This window comes from Salmo salar, chromosome ssa05 (assembly GCF_905237065.1).
Source record: "Salmo salar chromosome ssa05, Ssal_v3.1, whole genome shotgun sequence".
Taxonomy (NCBI): Eukaryota; Metazoa; Chordata; class Actinopteri; order Salmoniformes; family Salmonidae; genus Salmo; species Salmo salar.
Genome location: NC_059446.1, coordinates 20,679,179 through 20,701,263, shown reverse-complemented (window position 1 = coordinate 20,701,263; position 22,085 = coordinate 20,679,179). Strand labels below are relative to the sequence as shown.

Genomic DNA, 22,085 nt, shown 5'->3' with positions numbered 1-22,085 from the left:
TTACATTTCCGAACTAGCAACAGTGTTTTTGGTTACCCAAACCCTTGCAGTTTTTCAATTAGGCCACTATTCTGTTATTTGCTAAAGTTGTGTCACTTTTCGATGTTTCTATTATATAGACACCTGCAACTCTTTCCTGAAGTGCTTTACAAGAGGGTAATGTCAAGTAGGTTCATTGCTATTTGTACAGCTTTCAGATAATGTTATGCCAAAGGTAGTCACTGCCAGTAGTTGTGAAGGGGAATAGCCAACAAAAAGTTCTCAAAGTTCTGAGCTCATTGTACCTTTATTGTACAGGTAATATAATAATCATAATGGCACAACATCAACTCTAATCATATATTTTGTTAGAAATTACACCTAGTTAAAGGTAATTGTCTACCAACGATACCTATGTATTAACCTGGTGGTTACATAGACAGGTAGAGTGTAAGTACAGCAATGGTACACATGTTACAGAGATCCTACCCTACAAACAGGATAGCATAGGACAGTGCTCTTCTACTCCAGGCCTTTAGGGTCAAGGAATAGCTGATTTAGGTGCTTTCGGACCAGGTCAAGGAAAGATCAAGGCCACAATTCAATTATCATATAAAAGGGCTTCACTCAAAATATTTATCAATAACTTCCAATGGTACAGTACATACTGAGGATATAGTGACCCAACAACATAACAAACCAAGACCTGTGAATGAAGAAGAAAGAGGTCATCATCAATCTAAGGAGAAGAAAATGGAGATCACTCAGGATCACTCAGGAAAGACATAATACACATAACAAGACAAGCGCTGGGCTACAAACCACAAGGAAAAATAAACAGACCAAAAACCAACTAGAGATGCTCCACTCTACAGGAACTGAATAAAACAGGGGTCACCTGACAAGAGGCAAACGCCCTCGCAGAGAAAAGAGGGAGGTGGAGAGCCATAGTGGACGCCCTAGCTTAGGAGCCTGGGACTGAACACCTCCCTTTGCAACTTGATCCTGGACTTCCTGACGGGCCAACCCCAGCTGGTGAGGGTATGTATCATGTCCTCTGCCACACTGACCCTCAACATGGGGGCCCCACAGGGGTGTGTGCATAGTCCCCTCCTGCACTCCCTGTTCACCAAATACTGCATGACCACTCACAACTCCAACACCATCATCAAGTTTGCTGATCACAGACAACGATGAGGCAGCCTATAAGGAGGAGGTCAGAGACTGCCAGGACAACAACTTATCCCTCAATGTCAGCAAGACAAAGGAGCTGATCGTGGACTACAGGAAACGGAGGGCCGAGCACTCACACATCCACTTTGACAGGGCTGTAGTGGAGCAGGTCGAGAGGTTCAAGTTCCTCGGTGTCCACATCACTAAGGAATTAACATGGTCCACACACACCAACGTCATCTGAGCGCAACGTATGTTTGTTGTTGAACGCTGTTGAAACGCCAAAAGCTGAAAGCTGGACGAGAGACCTTGGTTTATTCTTTTTGTAAAGCTGTGTGCTTTTATATACTTTTTCTACTCTTTGCAAGTAGCAAACCTACACAAGCTACTGGGGAATCCACGCCTGCTAACTTTCTATTTTTCTTCCACCCCAGTAGCCGGACACCACTCTGGTCTGGTGGAAGTGTCGCTGCCGTGTCGGCTCTCCATTGCCGACTGGCCAGTGCTCAGCAGGGTTCCATCCTTGAAGGGGTCTCCCCCTTCCCTGGAGTTCAGAGCTGTTCTCGACACAACCAACCAGCCATGGAGATATGTCACTCGCCGTGGAAGTCGAAGAAAGCATTCTCTGGCAATGGGAGTTTCCTTGGAGATGTTGAAGCTGGACCTGACACAGACCAGAAACAGCTTTGCTACCCTGGATCCAGAGGTTCTGGCGCCTTCTTCCTTGGGGGCATCTGATTCAAGATCGGATCCGGAGGTACCTGTGTCTTCGTCCTCTGTTCTGTCTCCCTCTCCGGTGGCTTGTACCTCAGGTTCAGATCAATCAATCAATCAAATTTATTTATAAAGCCCTTCTTACATCAGCTGATGTCACAAAGTGCTGTACAGAAACCCAGCCTAAAACCCCAAACAGCAAGCAATGCAGGTGTAGAAGCACGGTGGCTAGGAAAAACTCCCTAGAAAGGCCAGAACCTAGGAAGAAACCTAGAGAGGAACCAGGCTATGAGGGGTGGCCAGTCCTCTTCTGGCTGTGCCGGGTGGAGATTATAACAGAACATGGCCAAGATGTTCAAATGTTCATAAATGACCAGCAGGGTCAAATAATAATGGTCACAGTGGTTGTCAAGGGTGCAACAGGTCAGCACCTCAGGAGTAAATGTCAGTTGGCTTTTCATAGCCAATCTTTCAGAGTATCTCTACAGCTCCTGCTGTCTCTAGAGAGTTGAAAACAGCAGGTCTGGGACAGGTAGCACGTCTGGTGAACAGGTCAGGGTTCCGTAGCCGCAGGCAGAACAGTTGAAACTGGAGCAGCAGCACGGCCATGTGGACTGGGGACAGCAAGGAGTCATCAGGCCAGGTAGTCCTGAGGCATGGTCCTAGGGCTCAGGTCCTCCTCTGAGAGAGAAAGAAAGATCCTCGGAGCTCCCACCCTCATCAGACCACGAGGCTGCCTGAGATACCGGCTCATTCAACATCACCTGCTGTCATCATAGGCAACTCTATGCTGAGAAACATCTCTGTTCCCAAGGCAAAAACCCTGTGCTACAATGAGTCATCATAATGTTGCATCAAATGTATATTGTCCTTAGGTGAGTTGGCAGACACAATGTAAGTAACTTAATTTATGTTCCCCAAATTTCCCTTAATTCCTTTGATCCTACAGCTATTGTATGCAGTAATCATGAGTAGTCATGAGCCTATGAACCAGAGTTACACTGTTAACACTGAGGTGGTGTGTAGAAGACCACTTTGTGCAGCTCACCCTGCACTATCAGCTCCAATACAAATAACATGAGCAAGTCTACTTCTGATAAGCTTCCCAGTAAAGCATTAAAAACAATCAAGCAACCCAAAAAGTGCTAAAAAATAGCCCATATTAACATATGCAGCCTGAGAAACAAGGTCCACGAAGTCAATAACTTGCATGTAACAGATGACATTCATATTCTGACTATCTCTGAAACTCACTTAGATAATACCTTTGATGATACAGTGGTAGCAATACATGGTTTTAACATTTACCGAAAAGACAGAAATGCCAACGGGGCGGTGTGGTGGTCTATATTCAGAACCACATTCCTGTAAAGCTTAGAGTTGATCTAATGTTAAATACTGTTGAAGTAATATGGCTACAGGTTCATCTGCCTCACCTAAAGCCTATTCTTGTGGGAAGCTGCTATAGACCACCAGGTGTTGACAGTCAGTATCTGGATAATATGTGTGAAATGCTTGATAATGTATGTGATATCAACATAGAAGTATATTTTTTCTGGGGGATATAAATATTGACTTGCTATCATCAAGCTGCCCACTCAAGAAAAAAATTCAAACTGTAACCATTGCCTGCAACCTGGTTCAGGTTGTCAGTAAACCTACCAGGGTATTTACAAAGAGCACAGGAATGAAATCATCGACATGTATTGATCACATCTTTACCTATGCTGCAGAAATTAGCTTTAAAGCAGTATCCAAATCCATAGGATGTAGTGATCACAATATAATTACCATATCTAGAAAAACCAAAGTTCCAAAAGCTGGGCCTAATATAGTGTATAAGAGGTCATACAATACGTTTTATAGTGAATATTTTGATTCATATGTTGATGATGTAAAGAATATTTGCTGGTCTGTGGTGTGTAATGAGGAGCAACCAGACGCAGCACTTTACACATTTATGAAATTGCTTATTCCAGTTACTAATAAGCACAAACCCATTAACCTGTCTGGGATAGGGCGCAGTATTTTCACGGCCGGATAAAAAACGTATCCGATTTAATCTGGTTACTACTCTTGCCCAGAAACTAGAATATGCATATAATTAGTAGATTTGGATAGGAAACACTCTAAAGTTTCTAAAACTGTTTGAATGGTGTCTGTGAGTATAACAGAACTCATATGGCAGGCCAAAACCTGAGAAGATTCTATACAGGAAGTGCCCTGTCTGACAATTTGTTCTCCTTTTAGGGCATCTCTATCAAAAATACAGCATCTCTGCTGTAACGTGACATTTTCTAAGGCTTCCATTGGCTCTCAGAAGGAGCCATTAAGTGGAATGAGAGCTCTCCAGTCTCTGGGCGAAAAACAGCAGGAGTTTTTGTGAGTGGTCCTGCTGAGAACAATGACACTGGAGCGCGCATGCACGAGACGACTCCATGTTTTTCTTTCAGTGTTTGAATGAATACAACGTCGCCCGGTTGGAATATTATCGCTATTTTATGAGAAAAATAGCATAAAAATTGATTTTAAACAGCGTTTGCCATGCTTCGAAGTACGGTAATGGAATATTTTGAATTTTTTTGTCACGAAATGCACCCGCGCGTCACCCTTCGGATAGTGACCTCAACGCACGAACAAAACGGAGCTATTGCAATATAACTATGGATTATTTCGAACCAAAACAACATTTGTTGTTGAAGTAGAAGTCCTGGGAGTGCATTCTGACGAAGAACAGCAAAGGTAATCCAATTTTTCTTATAGTAAATCTGAGTTTGGTGAGGGTCAAACTTGGTGGGTGTCAAATTAGCTAGCCATGATGGCCGGGCCATGTACTCAGAATATTGCAAAATGTGCTTTCACCGAAAAGCTATTTTAAAATCTGACACCGCGATTACATAAAGGAGTTCTGTATCTATAATTCTTAAAATAATTGTTATGTTTTTTGTCAACGTTTATCGTGAGTAATTTAGTAAATTCACCGGAAGTTTGCGGTGGGTATGCTAGTTCTGAACATCACATGCTAATGTTAAAAGCTGGTTTTTGATATAAATATGAACTTGATTGAACAAAACATGCATGTATTGTATAACATAATCTCCTAGGAGTGTCATCTGATGAAGATCATCAAAGGTTATTGCTGCATTTAGCTGTGGTTTTGGTTTTTGTGACATATATGCTTGCTTTGAAAATGGCTGTGTGATTATTTTTGGGAGGGTACTCTCCTGACATAATCTAATGTTTTGCTTTCGCTGTAAAGCCTATTTGAAATCCGACAATGTGGTTAGATAAAGGAGAGTCTTGTCTTTAAAATGGTGTAAAATAGTCATATATTTGAGAAATTGAATTTATAGCATTTTTGAGGTATTTGTATTTCGCGCCACGCTATAACATTGGATATTGGTGAGGCGTTCCGCTACCGGAACGTCTGTCCCTAATTAACAAGAAGTTAAGCTTTATTTTGATGTATTACACTTGTGATTTTATGAGAAAAAAAAATATTTATAATTCTGTAGTTTGAATTTCGCGCTCTGCAATTTCACCGGATGTTGGCCAGGTGGGACGCTACCGTCCCACCTGCCCATAAGAAATTAACAAACCTCCAAACGAGCTTCAATGCTATACAACACTCCTTCCATGGCCTCCAACTGCTCTTAAATGCTAGTAAAACCAAATGCATGCTTTTCAACCGTTCGCTGCCCGCCCGCCCGCCCGACTAGCATCACTAATCTGGATGGTTCTGACTTATAACATGTGGACAACTGCAAATACCTACAGTAGGTGTCTGGCTAGACTGTAAACTCTCCTTACAGACTTATATTAAACATCTCAAATCCAAAATTAAATCTAGAATTGGCTTTCTATTTCGCAACAAAGCCTCCTTCACTCTCATCTCACCTCATCCCCATCTTGTTTTTATTTACTTTTCTGCTATTTTGCACACCAGTATTTCTACTTGCACATCATCACCTGCACATCTATCACTCCAGTGTTAATTTGCTAAATGTTAATTAATTCGCTACTATGGCCTATTTATTTTTCTATTTTTTTCTATTGTGTTATTGACTGTACGCTTGTTTATTCCATGTGTAACTCTGTGTTGTTGTATATGTCGCACTGCTTTGCTATATCTTGACCAAGTCGCAGTTGTAAATGAGAACTTTTTCTCAACTGGCCTACCTGAACCTCTCTAGGGTCGGCGGGACGAAATCGTCCCACCTACTCAACAGCCAGTTGAATCCCGTGGCGCGATATTAAAATACCTTAGAAATGCTATTACTTCAATTTCTCAAACATATGACTATTTTACACCATTTTAAAGACAAGACTCTTGTTAATCTAACCACACTGTCCGATTTCAAATAGGCTTTACAACGAAAGCAAAACATTAGATTATGTCAGCAGAGTACCCAGCCAGAAATAATCAGACACCCATTTTTCAAGCTAGCATATAATGTCACATAAACCAAACCACAGCTAAATGCAGCACTAACCTTTGATGATCTTCATCAGATGACAACCCTAGGACATTATGTTATACAATACATGCATGTTTTGTTCAATCAAGTTCATATTTATATCAAAAACCAGCTTTTTACATTAGCATGTGACGTTCAGAACTAGCATACCCCCCGCAAACTTCCGGTGAATTTACTAAATTACTCACGATAAACGTTCACAAAAAACATAACAATTATTTTAAGAATTACAGATACAGAACTCCTTTATGCACTCGCTATGTCCGATTTTAAAATAGCTTTTCGGTGAAAGCACATTTTGCAATATTCTGAGTAGATAGCCTGGCATCACAGGGCTAGCTATTTCGACACCCACCAAGTTTAGCCCTGACCAAAATCAGATTTACTATAAGAGAAATGTTATTACCTTTGCTGTTCTTCGTCAGAATCCACTCCCAGGACTTCTACTTCAATAACAAATGTTGGTTTGGTTCAAAATAATCCATAGTTATGTTCAAATATCCTCTGTTTTGTTTGTGCGTTCAAGACACTATCCGAATGGTAAAGAAGGGTGACGCGCACAACGCATTTCGTGACAAAAAAATTCTAAATATTCCATTACCGTACTTCGAAGCATGTCAACCGCTGTTTAAAATCAATTTTTATGCAATTTTTCTCGTAAAAAGCGATAATATTCCGACCGGGAAAGTGTTTACATTCAAAGACGAAAGAAAATTAAACATGGGGTCGACTAGTGCACGAGCCTCAGTCTGATGGTACTCTGACCGGCCACTATCCAAACGCGCTAATGTTTTTCAGCCAGAGGCTGGAATTACATCATTCAGCTTTTTCCCGGGTTCTGAGAGCCTATGGGAGCCGTAGGAAGTGTCACGTTACAGCAAAGATCCTCAGTTTTCAATAAACAGAGCCAAGAAGAACAAGAACTTGTCAGACAGGCCACTTCCTGTAAGGAATCTTCTCAGGTTTTTGCCTGCCATATGAGTTCTGTTATACTCACAGACACCATTCAAACAGTTTTAGAAACTTTAGGGTGTTTTCTATCCATTCTAGTTACTGGGCAGGAGTAGTAACCAGATTAAATCGGGTACGTTTTTTATCCGGCCGTGCAAATACTGCCCCCTATCCCCAACAGGTTAAATAAAGGTGATTTTTTTTTAAAGGTGCTACAGAAAGTAGTGCGTAATGACTAGTACATCACTGGGGCTGAGCTCCCTGCCATTCAGGATCTCTATACCAGGCGGTGTCAGAGGAAGGCCCTAAAAATGGTCAAAGACTCCAGCCACCCTAGTCATAGACTGTTCTCTCTGCTACCGCATGGCAAGCAGTACCGATGCAGCAAGTCTGGACCCAACAGGACCCTGAACAGCTTCTACCTTCAAGCCGTAAGAGTGCTAAATAGTTCACCAAATAGCTACCCAGACAATCTGTATTGATCCTGTTTGCGCTAACTCTTTTGACTCACATATGCTGCTGCTACTGTTAATTATCTAGCTTGTTGCCTAGTCACTTTACCCCTACCTAAATGTACATATCTACCTCAATTACCTCGTACCCCCGCACAATGACTCGGTACTGGTACTGGTACCCTGTGTATATAGCCAAGTTAATCTTACTAGTTGTGTATTTATTCCTCGTGTTATTGTCTTTCTATTATTTTAAGTAAGCATTTCACTGTTAGTCTACACCTGTTGTTTACAAAGCATGTGAAAAATATAATTTGATCAAGCAACAGTGTGAACTAATTAAGATCCTACATCTTTATGCTTGCATCAGCATCCCAGGGCAATGCAGTAAAGCTCAGTTTAGCAGTGTGAACAGGGTATAAATGAAACTCCAGTGTGGTGATCTTACATTAATTGTAAGAGGGAGTGTTGTCAAGTCCTTGAATGGAGACGGTACCATGTGGACATACAGTATGTACATGGTTGGAAACGGTGCCCAGATCACCACCAGGAAGCAGTATGGGCTTTGGTGGTTTTTCATGATTTCATTATGACATTGTTAATGCAACTTTGAGAGACTGCACTGGGTTCACATGGAAACAATATTTTATTGGTGAAATGTGTTTTAATATGCAATGGTACATTTTGTAATGTAATAAAGCAAATATACGGTACATCAACAGATACATAAATTCAAATTTGAACTCAAGAAATGCTGTGGTATGCAATGATACTACACAAAGTATACTAGATAAAAATAAACATAAATATCACAAGCTTAATTTAACATTACAGCAACAATTGGGATCAATTCTTGAATTACGTTAAAACATGAACAATAAAATACAGGATAGAGGATATGTCCTTTGTTCTGCTACTCACATTAGTCTAGAAATGAGATTAGGTTCTGGGTTGCAGAGATGAGAAAAACCCTGATGCCCTATGATACAAAAGAGTGTTGCTTTTTGTCTTGACAATTAAAGTATATAATAGCAATTAAAAAATCGATTTTTGACCAAAATGTATTCCTCTGTACTGTAGTTCACTCCCAGTCTGAACACCTGACATCAGAGTACACACTCTCCTGTGGTGTCTCTCTCTTCTTTCTTCCTCTTTTAGTTTTCCTCTCAGAGAAGTTCAATGCAGCATAATTCAGGGTATCTGCATCTTGATCCTGTGAATAGTCATATTTTCATCAAACTATTATACAATATTAATCCCTAACAGGATACGTAGTTTTAAAATAATAAGGTGAGAAAAGTAATGCCATGTTACATTTCTGGACAATGTTGATTAGACAACTTTGCAGAGTTTACCTTGCTGCTTGATTCTCTACTTGAGTTGTCATGTCCGATATGCTGAAAAGCACCCGCTGTTCCCATTAATAAAAACAAAGCATCAAAATTACTAGACTTTCAAAGGGAAATTTGCCAAACAGTTTTAGATAATCCTTAACAATTTGCAACGTTAAACAGTTCACCTTTACAATGTTCACAAACTGGTCTAGTATGTCTGGTGCAGATGAGGATAATGATCCCTATCACACAGATGGCCGAGGTCACTCCTAAAGCAATGATTACAGGATCTGTTGCTTTTTCTAGAAATGTACAACAAAATCATAGTTTTTACTTATGTAAAATAAAGTTATACAGATGTTTTTTTAGGTGTACAATCTCAAGAACTGATGCTACTCAACCTTTAATCATAGCTTCAGTTGTTAAGAATGTTTTAGATTTTATATATATATATATATATATATATATATATATATATATATATATATATATATATATACTACCTACCAATATGCAGGTTTGTTCCATTGCCAAAGAAGATCTCCCCACATGTGGCCACAGCACAGTAGTAAGTCCCAGCATCAGAGAGGCTGAGGTTGTTCTTTGAGAAGCTGTAGACACAGCTCTGTGTAGGAGAGGGAGTCTCGGGGTTCTTCTGACACTCATCACTCCTGTTCCCAGAGGTGTAAATGACTCCTGGATGGGATTCTCCTGATCCGGCTCTGAACCAGTACACACTGTGTTCTCCTGTACAGGTCTCAGTGAGTACTGTACACTGTAGAGTCACAGAGTCTCCTGGATGGACTGGGTCAGACACTGGCCTCTGCACCACAGTATGGTAGTGTGACCTTTGGTGATTCTTACCTAAATGGGATACATGTTTTGATTCTTTAATGTATCACATGGTTCAGAAAGATTCTAAGAGTTCAGTTTTGTCAGCTAATTGTATACATTAATGAGGGTTTTTCTTTTGTAATAACACATATTTGTATGCTACTACAGGCATTCAAACAATTCACACAACACAGTGGGTACAAAGGGAGCTGTGTGAATAACATGTAAATGTACTAATGTTAATAGTATTTAGGTACTATGATTACCTTTCAATAGTAAATGAGTCCCATTGATAAAGTTGACTTCATAGGCTGTTCTCACTGCACAATAGTACACGGCTTCATCTGTTGGGTCCGTGTTTGTAATAGCAAGTCGATACATCCCATCAGCATCAGCCTTCTCCACATTGAAACGTGAATGGTTAAAGTCCTTGTGCCATACAGGCATATCATATTTTGTCATTGTTACAATACTTTGAGGCTTTTGCCCCACCATTTGTTTGTACCAGAACATATTGATATCTTCCTTTGAAAAAACACAGTAGAGAGTCACTGGGTCCCCAGGATGAATCTCCCGAACTTGAGTTTGATACTGAACATCATTGCATTGTGTCACATCTGTAAAAACACATTTTATAACCATGCCAATTAAAATACAACTATTGCCAACGTTATAAAGTGATAATGCAATGCATTTACAAGAAACACTCAACTTAAATGGGAAAATATTTTTCTGTTCATATTTTTTTCTGCAACACCTTCAATTGTGTTTGAGGTGAAACATGTCCACAGTTTTTATCCATATGCACCTTGTTTCCTCTAACGTTTCAAATTAGTTTTATGAGCTACATATTAGAAATATATGATAAGCCACTGCTTTCCCAGAGACAGATTAGGCCATCTCCATTTAGAATGCTTTTTAGAATCTCCATTAAGAATAGTTTTAGTCCAGAACTAGGGTCTTGGAATTAAGCCATTCATTATTGAAAAATAGGTTAAGTTTGGAATTTCACTTACACATCAAACTGAGAAGTACCACAATCACTCCAATTTTGATCATCTTGGTGAGTAGCTCTTACACGCCTGGTGCAGTTGTCCTCTGCCCATGAAATGCAAAAAAGGCAAGTCTATACTCACAGACCTATCTGCTAGGCTGGAGAAAACTAAATCATGCTACACTTCCTGTTAGATTTTCCCACAAACAACCTGGTTGGTTATCTAAGGGACAGATCTACATTTATTGGGGGGAGGGACTGGTCCAACTCAAAGTGTCATAAAAAAAACACCCCCTCACCAAAGTAAAAAATATTTTCAAATGACCCACCCCTTCTACTGTAAAATAGATTGAACACTCTCCCCCTTATAGAATTTACTCAAAATAATGTCTACAACCACAAATAACAATAACTGTGTTTATAAATGTGGATATTGACTTTGCCACTTTAGCTTGCTTTTGTGGCACAGTCGATGCCACGCAGGGCTACGGTCCTGAAGGTTGATGGTTCACCGACCACCACAGATGTGCTCGCTCTCCCTGCCTGTTTCATTGCACTACGATCAGAGCCAGCTGCAAACAATGATCAGCTAGGGGGAATCTGATTTTCAACATTTTGATGCCATATTTATAATTATATAAAATATATGCAATGAATATTCCACCGACAAGTTTATGTGCCAATACACCACACAACCAATAAACAAAGCTTACCGACTTCGGGCAATTTAATATCATGGTTTTCAGTTTCAACACCACGATAACTAGACTATGGCAATCTCGACAAACAGAAAATACATCCCTCCGTACCTTGTAGACTTACCAAGTATCGAAGGCTTTGCTTGACAATCTCCGAATGTCATTAAACTTTTTGGTGTTTTGTTTCAGATGTCTCTTTCCATTCATCAATTGGCTGTTGTACAGTTTGGATTTATTGATTGATTTACCTTATTTTTTATTTTTTTGTGTATTGCACAATAAAGTCAGGGACCTATTTCCATTGTGGTCCCTATTTTGTACGTAAATACATCTACAATTACATAGAAGACACATTACAGAGATAGAGACAAGTAATGCTCAACCCCCTGATGAGAGGGGAGTTCAGGTACAATTCTTACAAGTTTGTTTGGCTGGAAGCATAATCCTTAGATGTTTGTGGCTGCTGGTGAACCTTGATGTGCAGGCATAATCAAAGTGACACTGGACGAGCGAGTCTTTAGGGTGTCTTTAGCTAGGTTTCCATCCTATTAGTGACAGATTTTCATGTGAATATTCTAAAATCTTCATAAAAACAATATACCATATGAAAAATTTTATGGACATCCATATGCATTCAGATCCAACCTGGCGCAGGGGGATGTTGGTCAAATGTGTCACATTTACGTGTCCTTAAAAACAGCCTATAACAAATTACAAAAACACTATTCCTTGTGTCCACCTCATTGTTCAGTTGTCAGAGATTTGAGCACTAAATGTATCAGGGCATTGCAGTCAAAGTCTTAGGTGTCCACCATGATATTCATATTTTTATATATATACAGTCCAAGTTGGAAGTTTACACACACTTACGTTGGAGTCATTAAAACTCGTTTTTCAACCACTCCATACATTTCTTGTTAACAAACTATAGTTTTGGCAAGTTGATTAGATGTTATGTGAATTAAGTTATCAATGTTCTTAAACCGAACTTCAATTAAACTACTCAGTCTGCCTCCCCCCCCCAGAGTGTGTAAGATTCTGGTTGAATGAAGCAGACGGATAGCCAGCCTACAAGGGTCAAAACCTTTATTTATGAGAGCTCTGAAAATCCTTACAATGTACAAAGCCTTTTATATTAACACACACACACACACACACACACACACACACACACACACACACACACACACACACACACACACACACACACACACACACACACACACACACACACACACACACACACACACACACACCAGTAGAGAACTCCACCCAGCTTTAGGCGGCTGTATTTTTCCACAGTACCCAGACCACCTGTCTCCTTATCTTTTGCCAGCCTAACTGTTCCCAGGCCGTTGTTTCTCTCCCTAACTTAAGGAGGCCTCTTCTCCTGTTCCTTTCCCAAGGTCATCTTATCACCTCTGCCCTGCTCATTTTTTAAAGTGGTTATAGTGTCTTACTCACACACAGTATTGGAATATAGTTTTTAACCCATTATTATAGCCTTATTTTGAATACATTTCAACAGGTTATAAGGTTTCTGAGTGAAATAATTTAGTCAAACCTTTAATCATATAATTTCCATTACATTAGGACATCTACATTGTGCATGACACAAGTAATTTTTCAAACAATTGTTTACAGACAGATTATTTCACTTGGGTCAGAAGTTTACATACACTAAGTTGACTGTGCCTTTAAACAGTACACCTCCAATTGACTCAAAGGATGTCAATTAGCCTAATAGAAGCTTCAAAAGCCATGATTCCTGACATCATTTTCAGGAATTTTCCAAGCTGTTTAAAGGCACAGTCAACTTCGTGTATGTTAACTTTTGACCCACTGGAATTGCGAAACAGTGAATTAAAATCTGTGAAATAATCTGTCTGTAAAAAATTGTTGGAAAAATTACTTGTGTCATGCACAAAGTAGATGTCCTAACCGACTTGCCAAAACTATAGTTTGTTAACAAGAAATGTGTGGAGTGGTTGAAAAACGAGTTTTAATGACTCCAACCTAATTGTATGTAAACTTCCGACTTCAACTGTACGAAAAAATGAAAAACAGACTATTTACACGGGATAAGACAAACACACGTTCGACTGCTACGCCATCTTGGATTGTGTATTGAAAGCATGGGGTGCTTCCACACAGGAAGTTCCAGACACTTGTAGAATCCATGCCAAGGCGTATTGAAGCTGTTCTGGTGGCTCGTGGTGGCCCAATGCCCTATTAAGACACTTCGTTGGTGTTTCCTTTATTTTGGCAGATACTTGTGGCAGCTGGTTACATGAACACTGGAACAGCTGGATAGGGGAACCGTCTCGAGTCACACAAAAGGGAATATAACGTTGTGGATAAAGTTCGTAATTACACAATCTCATGTGTACAACATCTTAAGACATGCATCCCTATACTGAGAGCTTTGACGTTTCTAAAATGACATATTTGGGTGTTTTTGGAGCCTTTGTTCGTGTTTTTTCAGGGCCTCCGTACTACACGATAATGAGTAAGTGATTTGCTATTTGGGGAAAGTAAAAAAAAAAAAAATGAAATGACAAAAAGGTGTCTGGACCCTATACCATGCAATTTACATCAAAAGTAGATATTTGGTTGTAAAAAATAAACATCAAAACAAATCACATTTTATAGGTCACATACACATATTTAACAGATGTTGTTGTGGGTGTAGCGCAATGCTTGTAAATGCTTGTATCCTTTAAGACGTTGGGTTCCTGAGCGGTCCACTGGTTACTGCCTGTTTAGCCTGACACTTGAGAGCTTTCAGGTAATCAACCCAGTCTACCTTAAATGATCCCAGACCACTTCAATACAGGACCTCACAGTGCTGTAGTCAAAACACCTACAAGGGAAACAAGTGCATTTTCAGTCAGATGTTTTCATGACAAAAACAATTCAATGAAACAGGACAAGTAAAAAGGCTAGAAATATATAGCAAATGTACTGTGCAGACAGACAGAAAAAATAGGAAATTCATTAATATAGTTAGTTTGACAAATCTATTTAAGTGTCAAACCACAATGATACAATTATACAAAATACAGATATTTTTAAAACCACATTGAGACCACATTTCAGACACTAAAAACAATCACGGTCAAAAATGGTACAGACATCTTCTATAATACATTATATAATCTATACACATGTATCCATGCAACAACAAAAAGTAATGTGGATAAAAGGACAATTAGGCACTTAAAAATAAACTATATATGAGACACCCTAGTAAACAGTAACATGAAAGCTAAGGTGGTGACCTTATGACATAACAGGCATGTCAGGTTTACAGAAGAAATGGGTCACGGGTTGGAACATTTTACAGGAAGTATTGAACACTATGTTCCAGGTATGTTTTCAAGTTTGAATATTTGATCTTTGGTTGTCATTTAAGCACAGACCAAATAAACACCACCTCCCCAGAGGTTACATACCATGATGGTCAGATTAGGGATTGCTATGATTATTCTCAGTGCAGCGTGTAAGTACAGTTTCATCACTGGTAGAATATTAAAACATGTTTCGTTGTGGTGCTGTGCAATTCAATATAATTCAAGCTTCTTGAAGGATAGGATAAATAGACATTTAGAACGTTCAGCCAACACACATACCATCTACAAATAAAGAATAACTTGAGTCAGTGCTAATAAACAAAGAAAGCTAAATAAATGTATTTCATCTGGAATGATTTTCACAGACTACTGTTTTCTCTTGTTTAACACTTGTCCTTGTCTGTGTGATAAATACAGTATGCGTATCTTTCTGTTTCCATTTGATTTAGATGTAGACCATGTTAACCTGCTAAGTCCAGTGACCACTGTTCAACTTGGTGATCCTGTAACCCTGCTATGTGTTTTCCCAGAAGAAGAATTCAGCGATGAGCAAATGTCGCATCAATGCAGAAATATTTAACAGAGCCTGTGTTTCACTCTGGATTTAATAATTCACACTTCAATATAAAATTGGATCAGATTATGTTTCGCCTTACTATCATGAACTTGATCCCAGAAGATGAAGCTATGTACTATTGTGCAATTGGAAGAGAGATGACTGTGGAATTTAGAGGTGGCACATTTCTGTCTTTAATTAGGGCTAGGGGGCAGCATTTGCACGTCTGGATAAAAAAATGTACCCGATTTAATCTGGTTACTAATCCTACCCAGTAACTAGAATATGCATATACTTATTATATATGGATAGAAAACACTCTAAAGTTTCTAAAACTGTTTGAATGGTGTCTGTGAGTATAACAGAACTCATTTGGCAGGCAAAACCCTGAGACATTTTCTGACAGGAAGTGGATACCTGATGTGTTGTATTACCTTTAAACCTATCCCATTGAAAAACACAGGGGCTGAGGAATATTTTGGCACTTCCTATTGCTTCCACTAGATGTCACCAGCCTTTACAAAGTGTTTTGAGTCTTCTGGAGGGAGATCTGACCGAACAAGAGCCATGGAACGATGATGTCCCATTAGACACCTGGCGCGCGAGTTCATGTTGGGTACCCTCGTTCCAATACGTTATAAAAGAGTATGCATTCGTCCACCTTGAATATTATTCATGTTCTGGTTAAAAAAGGCCCTAATGATTTATGCTATACAACGTTTGACATGTTTGAACGAACGTAAATATATTTTTTCCCCTCGTTCATGACGAGAAGTCCGGCTGGCTTAGATCATGTGCTAACAAGACGGAGATTTTTGGACATAAATGATGAGCTTTTTTGAACAAAACTACATTCGTTATGGACCTGTGATACCTGGAAGTGACATCTGATGAAGAGAATCAAAGGTAATGGATTATTTACATAGTATTTTCGATTTTAGATCTCCCCAACATGACGTCTAGTCTGTATCGCAACGCGTATTTTTCTGGGCGCAGTGCTCAGATTATTGCAAAGTGTGATTTCCCAGTAAGGTTATTTTTAAATCTGGCAAGTTGATTGCGTTCAAGAGATGTAAATCTATAATTCTTTAAATGACAATATAATATTTTACCAATGTTTTCTAATTTTAATTATTTAATTTGTGACGCTGACTTGACTGCCGGTTATTGGAGGGAAACGATTTCCTCAACATCAATGCCATAGTAAAACGCTGTTTTTGGATATAAATATGAACTTGATAGAACTAAAAATGCATGCATTGTCTAACATAATGTCCTAGGAGTGTCATCTGATGGAGATTGTAAAAGGTTAGTGCATCATTTTAGCTGGTTTTATGGTTTTGGTGACCCTGTCTTTGACTTGACAAAACATTACACACAACTCTTGTAAATGTACTGTCCTAACATACTCTAAATTTATGCTTTCGCCGTAAAACCTTTTTGAAATCGTAAAACGTGGTTAGATTAAGGAGATGTTTATCTTTCAAAGGGTGTAAAATAGTTGTATGTTTGAAAAATTTGAATTTTGACATTTATTTGGATTCAAATTTGCCGCTCTTGAAATGCACCTGCTGTTGATGGAGTGCACCACGGGTGGCACGCTAGCGTCCCACCTAGCCCATAGAGGTTAAAAGTTAAAATCATTTTAATTTATATTTATAAGTTATGTTAATTGGACAATAATTTGTTCAGTAATTAAACAAAATATTTGCTTGGTACATTTGTAAATTCTCAGCCTACGGAAAGATTGCAGTAAAATATGTTTATCTTATACTATTTCAAAGTCTGATAATTACTCATTATGTTCCGATTAATTTAGGAAACGGTCAGACTGACTACAAGACAGTGGACCAGCAGCCAGAGTCCGACCCAGTCCATCCAGGAGACTCTTATCTCAATGTTTATCACAACAGTTTTGTTTGTTAAGTTATCCTTTGTTATATAGATGCTGAGGGTGCTACATACATACATGATTCTAGAGAGCCAAACTGCAATAATTTTGTATTCACGTGACACTGACATTTCTTTCATAAAAACAACATAAATTAGGTGTCAGTCAGAAAAGGTCACACTACCAGACTGTAGAGCAACAGCCAGTGTCTGACCCAGTCCCTCCAGGAGACTCTGTGATTCTACAGTGTACAGTACTCTCTGAGACCTGTACAGGAGAACACAGTGTCTACTGGTTCAGAGCTGGATCAGGAGAATCCCATCCAGGAGTTATTTACACCACTGGGAACAGGAGTGATGAGTGTGAGAAGAGCCCTGAGACTCCCTCTCCTACACAGAGCTGTGTCTACAGCCTCTCTAAGAACAACCTCAGCCCTTCTGATGCTGGGACTTACTACTGTGCTGTGGTCACATGTGGAGAGATCCTGTTTGGCGAAACATTCAAGCATATTTTATAGATACCATTATTTAGTTTAAATGGGTCAAAGCGAAATAAATTGTGTTATCAACTATGGATGCTTACCTTAAAACACGAAAAGCATGTTGAATGTATTTTCGTACCAGGAAACACAGTGGATCTTTGGGAGCAGCAGTGGCTGTGTGTGATTGTAATTTGTATTCTTGCTTGTACCAAAAACAAGAGGCAAACATGTTATCATTGTAAAGGTAAGTCATTTTAGAGATACATATCTATTTGTTTGTTTCAAATGTGTTAGCTATGATCATTTATATGTAAAATCTCACCTCATGTTCTGATTCAGCGCTGAATGTTATACTGTACATTTCATCTCCATTTTCATGCTTGGGTTTCTATCTGTATACAGCAAGTGTCTCTCAGCATATTCACCATGATGATAACCTCTTATCAGAGCAGTCAAGTGGTCAGGTATGTAACATCTATATTATCCAATGTGTGAAAACAAGAGGTACATTACCTGTTACACAGGAGTGTGTATATTAGTGTATATGTGTATATTTGTGAATAAATGACAAAGTACAGCAGTAACCCATGAGATGTTGCGGCAGTGTTGTGGTTCTTTAAGATGTTAAATTACCCTCATATTCAATTGCTTATTTACTGTCCAGAAATCTGTAGTGTAACTTAAAATATTTTATTGAACAATGTAAACTTGCTGAACACATCAGTTTAGTTATTGGTTTTACAAAGTAAAGGCTATGGAAATGTTTTTGTTTTATTAAAACATTGGTTTTGGATAGCCATAGCCTGTCATTAACTAGTAGGAGAAAATATAACACTAAGACCGGGGTTCAATCTGATACACGTTAGATCTGTGTTATAGCACGCTTGACCGTGGTTCAATCTGATACACGTTAGATCTGTGTTATAGCACGCTTGACCGGGGTTCAATCTGATACACGTTACATCTGTGTTATAGCACGCTTGACCGGGGTTCAATCTGATACACGTTAGATCTGTGTTATAACACGCTTGACCGGGGTTCAATCTGATACACGTTAGATCTGTGTTATAGCACGCTTGACTGGGGTTCAATCTGATACACGTTAGATCTGTGTTATAGCACGCTTGACCGGGGTTCAATCTGATACACATTAGATCTGTGTTATAGCACGCTTGACCGGGGTTCAATCTGATACACGTTAGATCTGTGTTATAGCACGCTTGACCGGGGTTCAATCTTATACAAGTTAGATCTGTGTTATAGCACGCTTGACCGGGGTTCAATCTGATACACGTTAGATCTGTGTTATAGCACGCTTGACCGGGGTTCAATCTGATACTCGTTAGATCTGTGTTATAGCACGCTTGACCGGGGTTCAATCTGACACACGTTAGATCTGTGTTATAGCACGCTTGACCGGGGTTCAATCTCATACACGTTAGATCTGTGTTATAGCACGCTTGACCGGGGTTCAATCTGATACACGTTAGATCTGTGTTATAGCACGCTTGACCGGGGTTCAATCTGATACACGTTAGATCTGTGTTATAGCACGCTTGACCGGGGTTCAATGTGATACACGTTAGATCTGTGTTTTAGCACGCTTGACAAAAAATCTGCATTGTCGGTGTTCCAGCGCCCTGTGCTATGAATTGAATCCTAGACTCAGAATGCACATTTCCCTTGACCATGTTATTGTTAATGTTATTATTTGGACTTTTCTGTTGTTGTGCACAGTGGAGTTATTATTTACTCTACTCTATTCCTTAGATGCCAAACACAGATCTGTTAAATACAGCCTTCCCTGTAGATCAGTTGGTAGAGCATGGTGTTTGCAACGCCAGGGTTGTGGGTTCGATTCCCACGGGGGGCCAGCGCAGAAAAAAAATGTATGAAATTGTATGAAATGTATGCATTCACTACTGTAAGTCGCTCTGGATAAGAGCGTCTGCTAAATGACTAAAATGTAATGCTGCATTGCATTTCTCTGAGAAGAAAACTAAAAGAGGAAGAATGAATAGCGAGACACCACAGGAGAGTGTGTACTCTGATGTCAGGTACTCAGACTGGGACTGAACTTTGTTTCAGATACAGCATGGCCAACATGATGTCAATAAAAAAGCAGTCAAAGCATTTCTGTATGGTTCTTGCTTTCTGCATGGGGGCATTGTCATGCTGAAACAGGAAAGGGACTTCCCCAAACAAAGTTGAAGGACAGAATTGTCTAGAATATCATTGTATTCAGTATTGTTAAGATTTCCCTTCACTGGAACTAAGGGGCCTAGCCTGAATCATGAAAAACAGCCCCAGACCATTATTTCTCCTCCACCAAACTTTACAGTTTGTACTATGCATTGGGGCAGGTAGCGTTCTCCTGGCATCCGCCAAACCCAGATTTGTCTGTTGGACGGCCAGATGTTGAAGCGTGATTCATCACTCCAGAGAATGCATTTCCACTGCTCTTGAGTCCAATGGCGGCGAGCTTTACACCACTCCAGCCGATGCTTGGCATTGCGCTTGGTGATCTTAGGCTTGTTTGTGGCTGCTCTGCCATGGAAACCCATTTCATTAAGCTCCCGTCGAACAGTTATTGTGCTGATTTTGCTTACAGAGGCAGTTTGGAACTTAGAGGAGAGTGTTGCAACCGAGGACAGATGATTTTTACGCGCAATGCTTTTCAGCACTTGGCAGTCCCGTTCTGTGACCTTGTGTAGCCTATCACATTGCAGGCTGAGCCGTTGTTGCTCCTAGATGTTTCCACTTCACAATAACAGCGCTTACACTTGACCGGGGCAGCTCTAGCAGGGCAGAAACTTGATGAACTGACTTGTTGGAAAGGTGTCATTCTATGACAGTGCCGCGTTGAATGTCACTGAGCTCTTCAGTAAAGCCATTCTACTGCCAATGTTTGTCTATGGAGATTGCATGCCTGTGTGTCAAATTATTGCTAAAACCATTTTATTCATGATTCAAGTCATAAGTATAAGTTTTATGCCATCAAATAAATTCATATGTTTAGGATAGGGGGGCAGTATTTTCACGGCCAGATAAAAAAACGTACCCGATTTAATCTGGTTATTACTCCTGCCCAGAAACTAGAATATGCATATAATTGTTTGATTTGGATAGAAAACACCCTAAAGTTTCTAAAACTGTTTGAATGGTGTCTGTGAGTATAACAGAACTCAGAACTCAAAACCTGAGAAGATTCTATACAGGAAGTGCCCTCTCTGACCATTTCTTGGCCTTCTATAGCCTCTTTACAGGATCTCTGCTGTAATGTGACATTTTCTAAGGCTCCCATAGGCTCTCAGAAGGCGCCAGAACGGGGAATGATGACTCTGCAGTCCCTGGGCAAAAACCAGTAGCGCATTTGGATAGTGGTCGATCTGAGTACAATGAAACGGGTGTGCATGTGCACGTAAAGAGTCCATTTTACATTTTCAGTCTTTGAACGAAAACAACGTCACCCGGTTGGAATATTATCGCTATTTTACGAGAAAAATCACATACAAATTGATTTTAAACAGCGTTTGACTTGCTTCGAAGTACGGTAATGGAATATTTAAAAAAAAATGGTCACGATATGCGCCGGCGCGTCACCCTTCGGATAGTGTCTTGAACGCAAGAACAAAACGCCGCTATTTGGATATAACTATGGATTATTTGGAACCAAAACAACATTGGGTGTAAAGTAGAAGTCCTGGGAGTGCATTCTGACGAAGAACAGCAAAGGTAATCCAATTTTTTTTATAGTAAATCTGAGTTTCGTGAGTGCCAAACTTGGTGGGTGTCAAAATAGCTAGCAATGATGGCCGGGCTATCTACTCAGAATATTGCAAAATGAGAGATTATGCTAAGATCTTACTGAGGAGAGGCGACTAAGATAGGGGGGCTAAGAAGTAGGCCTAGTAAACCATGCAGAAGGCATTATGGTCAAATAAAGATATATGACATAAGTATGGTATCAATTAGTAAGCCTAAAGCATTCAGCCAACAGATTACAGTAAGAGAAGCATTATTGAACTATAGTCCCAGATACATATCACTGGCCTTTTGATTACACTAAGTGCTTATTGGTTTAAAATGGAACAGGAAATGTTGAACTTTAGTTTTTTTCAACCAATCAGGTAATTCTTAGAATTCAAACCAACCTATATTTCTCCTTACATCAGTCGTTTCACTTGGGGACTGTAG

General features: G+C 39.6%; 1 protein-coding gene across 2 annotated transcripts; it reads right to left on the bottom strand.

The window, feature by feature from the left end:
- Nucleotides 1–8,370: 8,370 nt before the first annotated feature.
- Nucleotides 8,371–11,099, bottom strand: LOC106604499 (uncharacterized). Of its 2 annotated transcripts, XM_045717971.1 has the most exons (6): nt 10,932–11,099; nt 10,182–10,532; nt 9,589–9,945; nt 9,267–9,383; nt 9,103–9,158; nt 8,371–8,960 (listed from the first exon to the last, which is right to left on the bottom strand). In XM_045717971.1, exons 1-6 carry the CDS (start codon nt 10,972–10,974, stop codon nt 8,829–8,831), a joined length of 1,056 nt encoding a protein of 351 aa, XP_045573927.1. In that variant the 5' UTR covers nt 10,975–11,099; the 3' UTR covers nt 8,371–8,828. The 2 variants fall into 2 exon arrangements, with proteins under 2 accessions (XP_045573927.1, XP_045573928.1); XM_045717972.1 differs by lacking the exon at nt 9,267–9,383.
- Nucleotides 11,100–22,085: the final 10,986 nt, after the last annotated feature.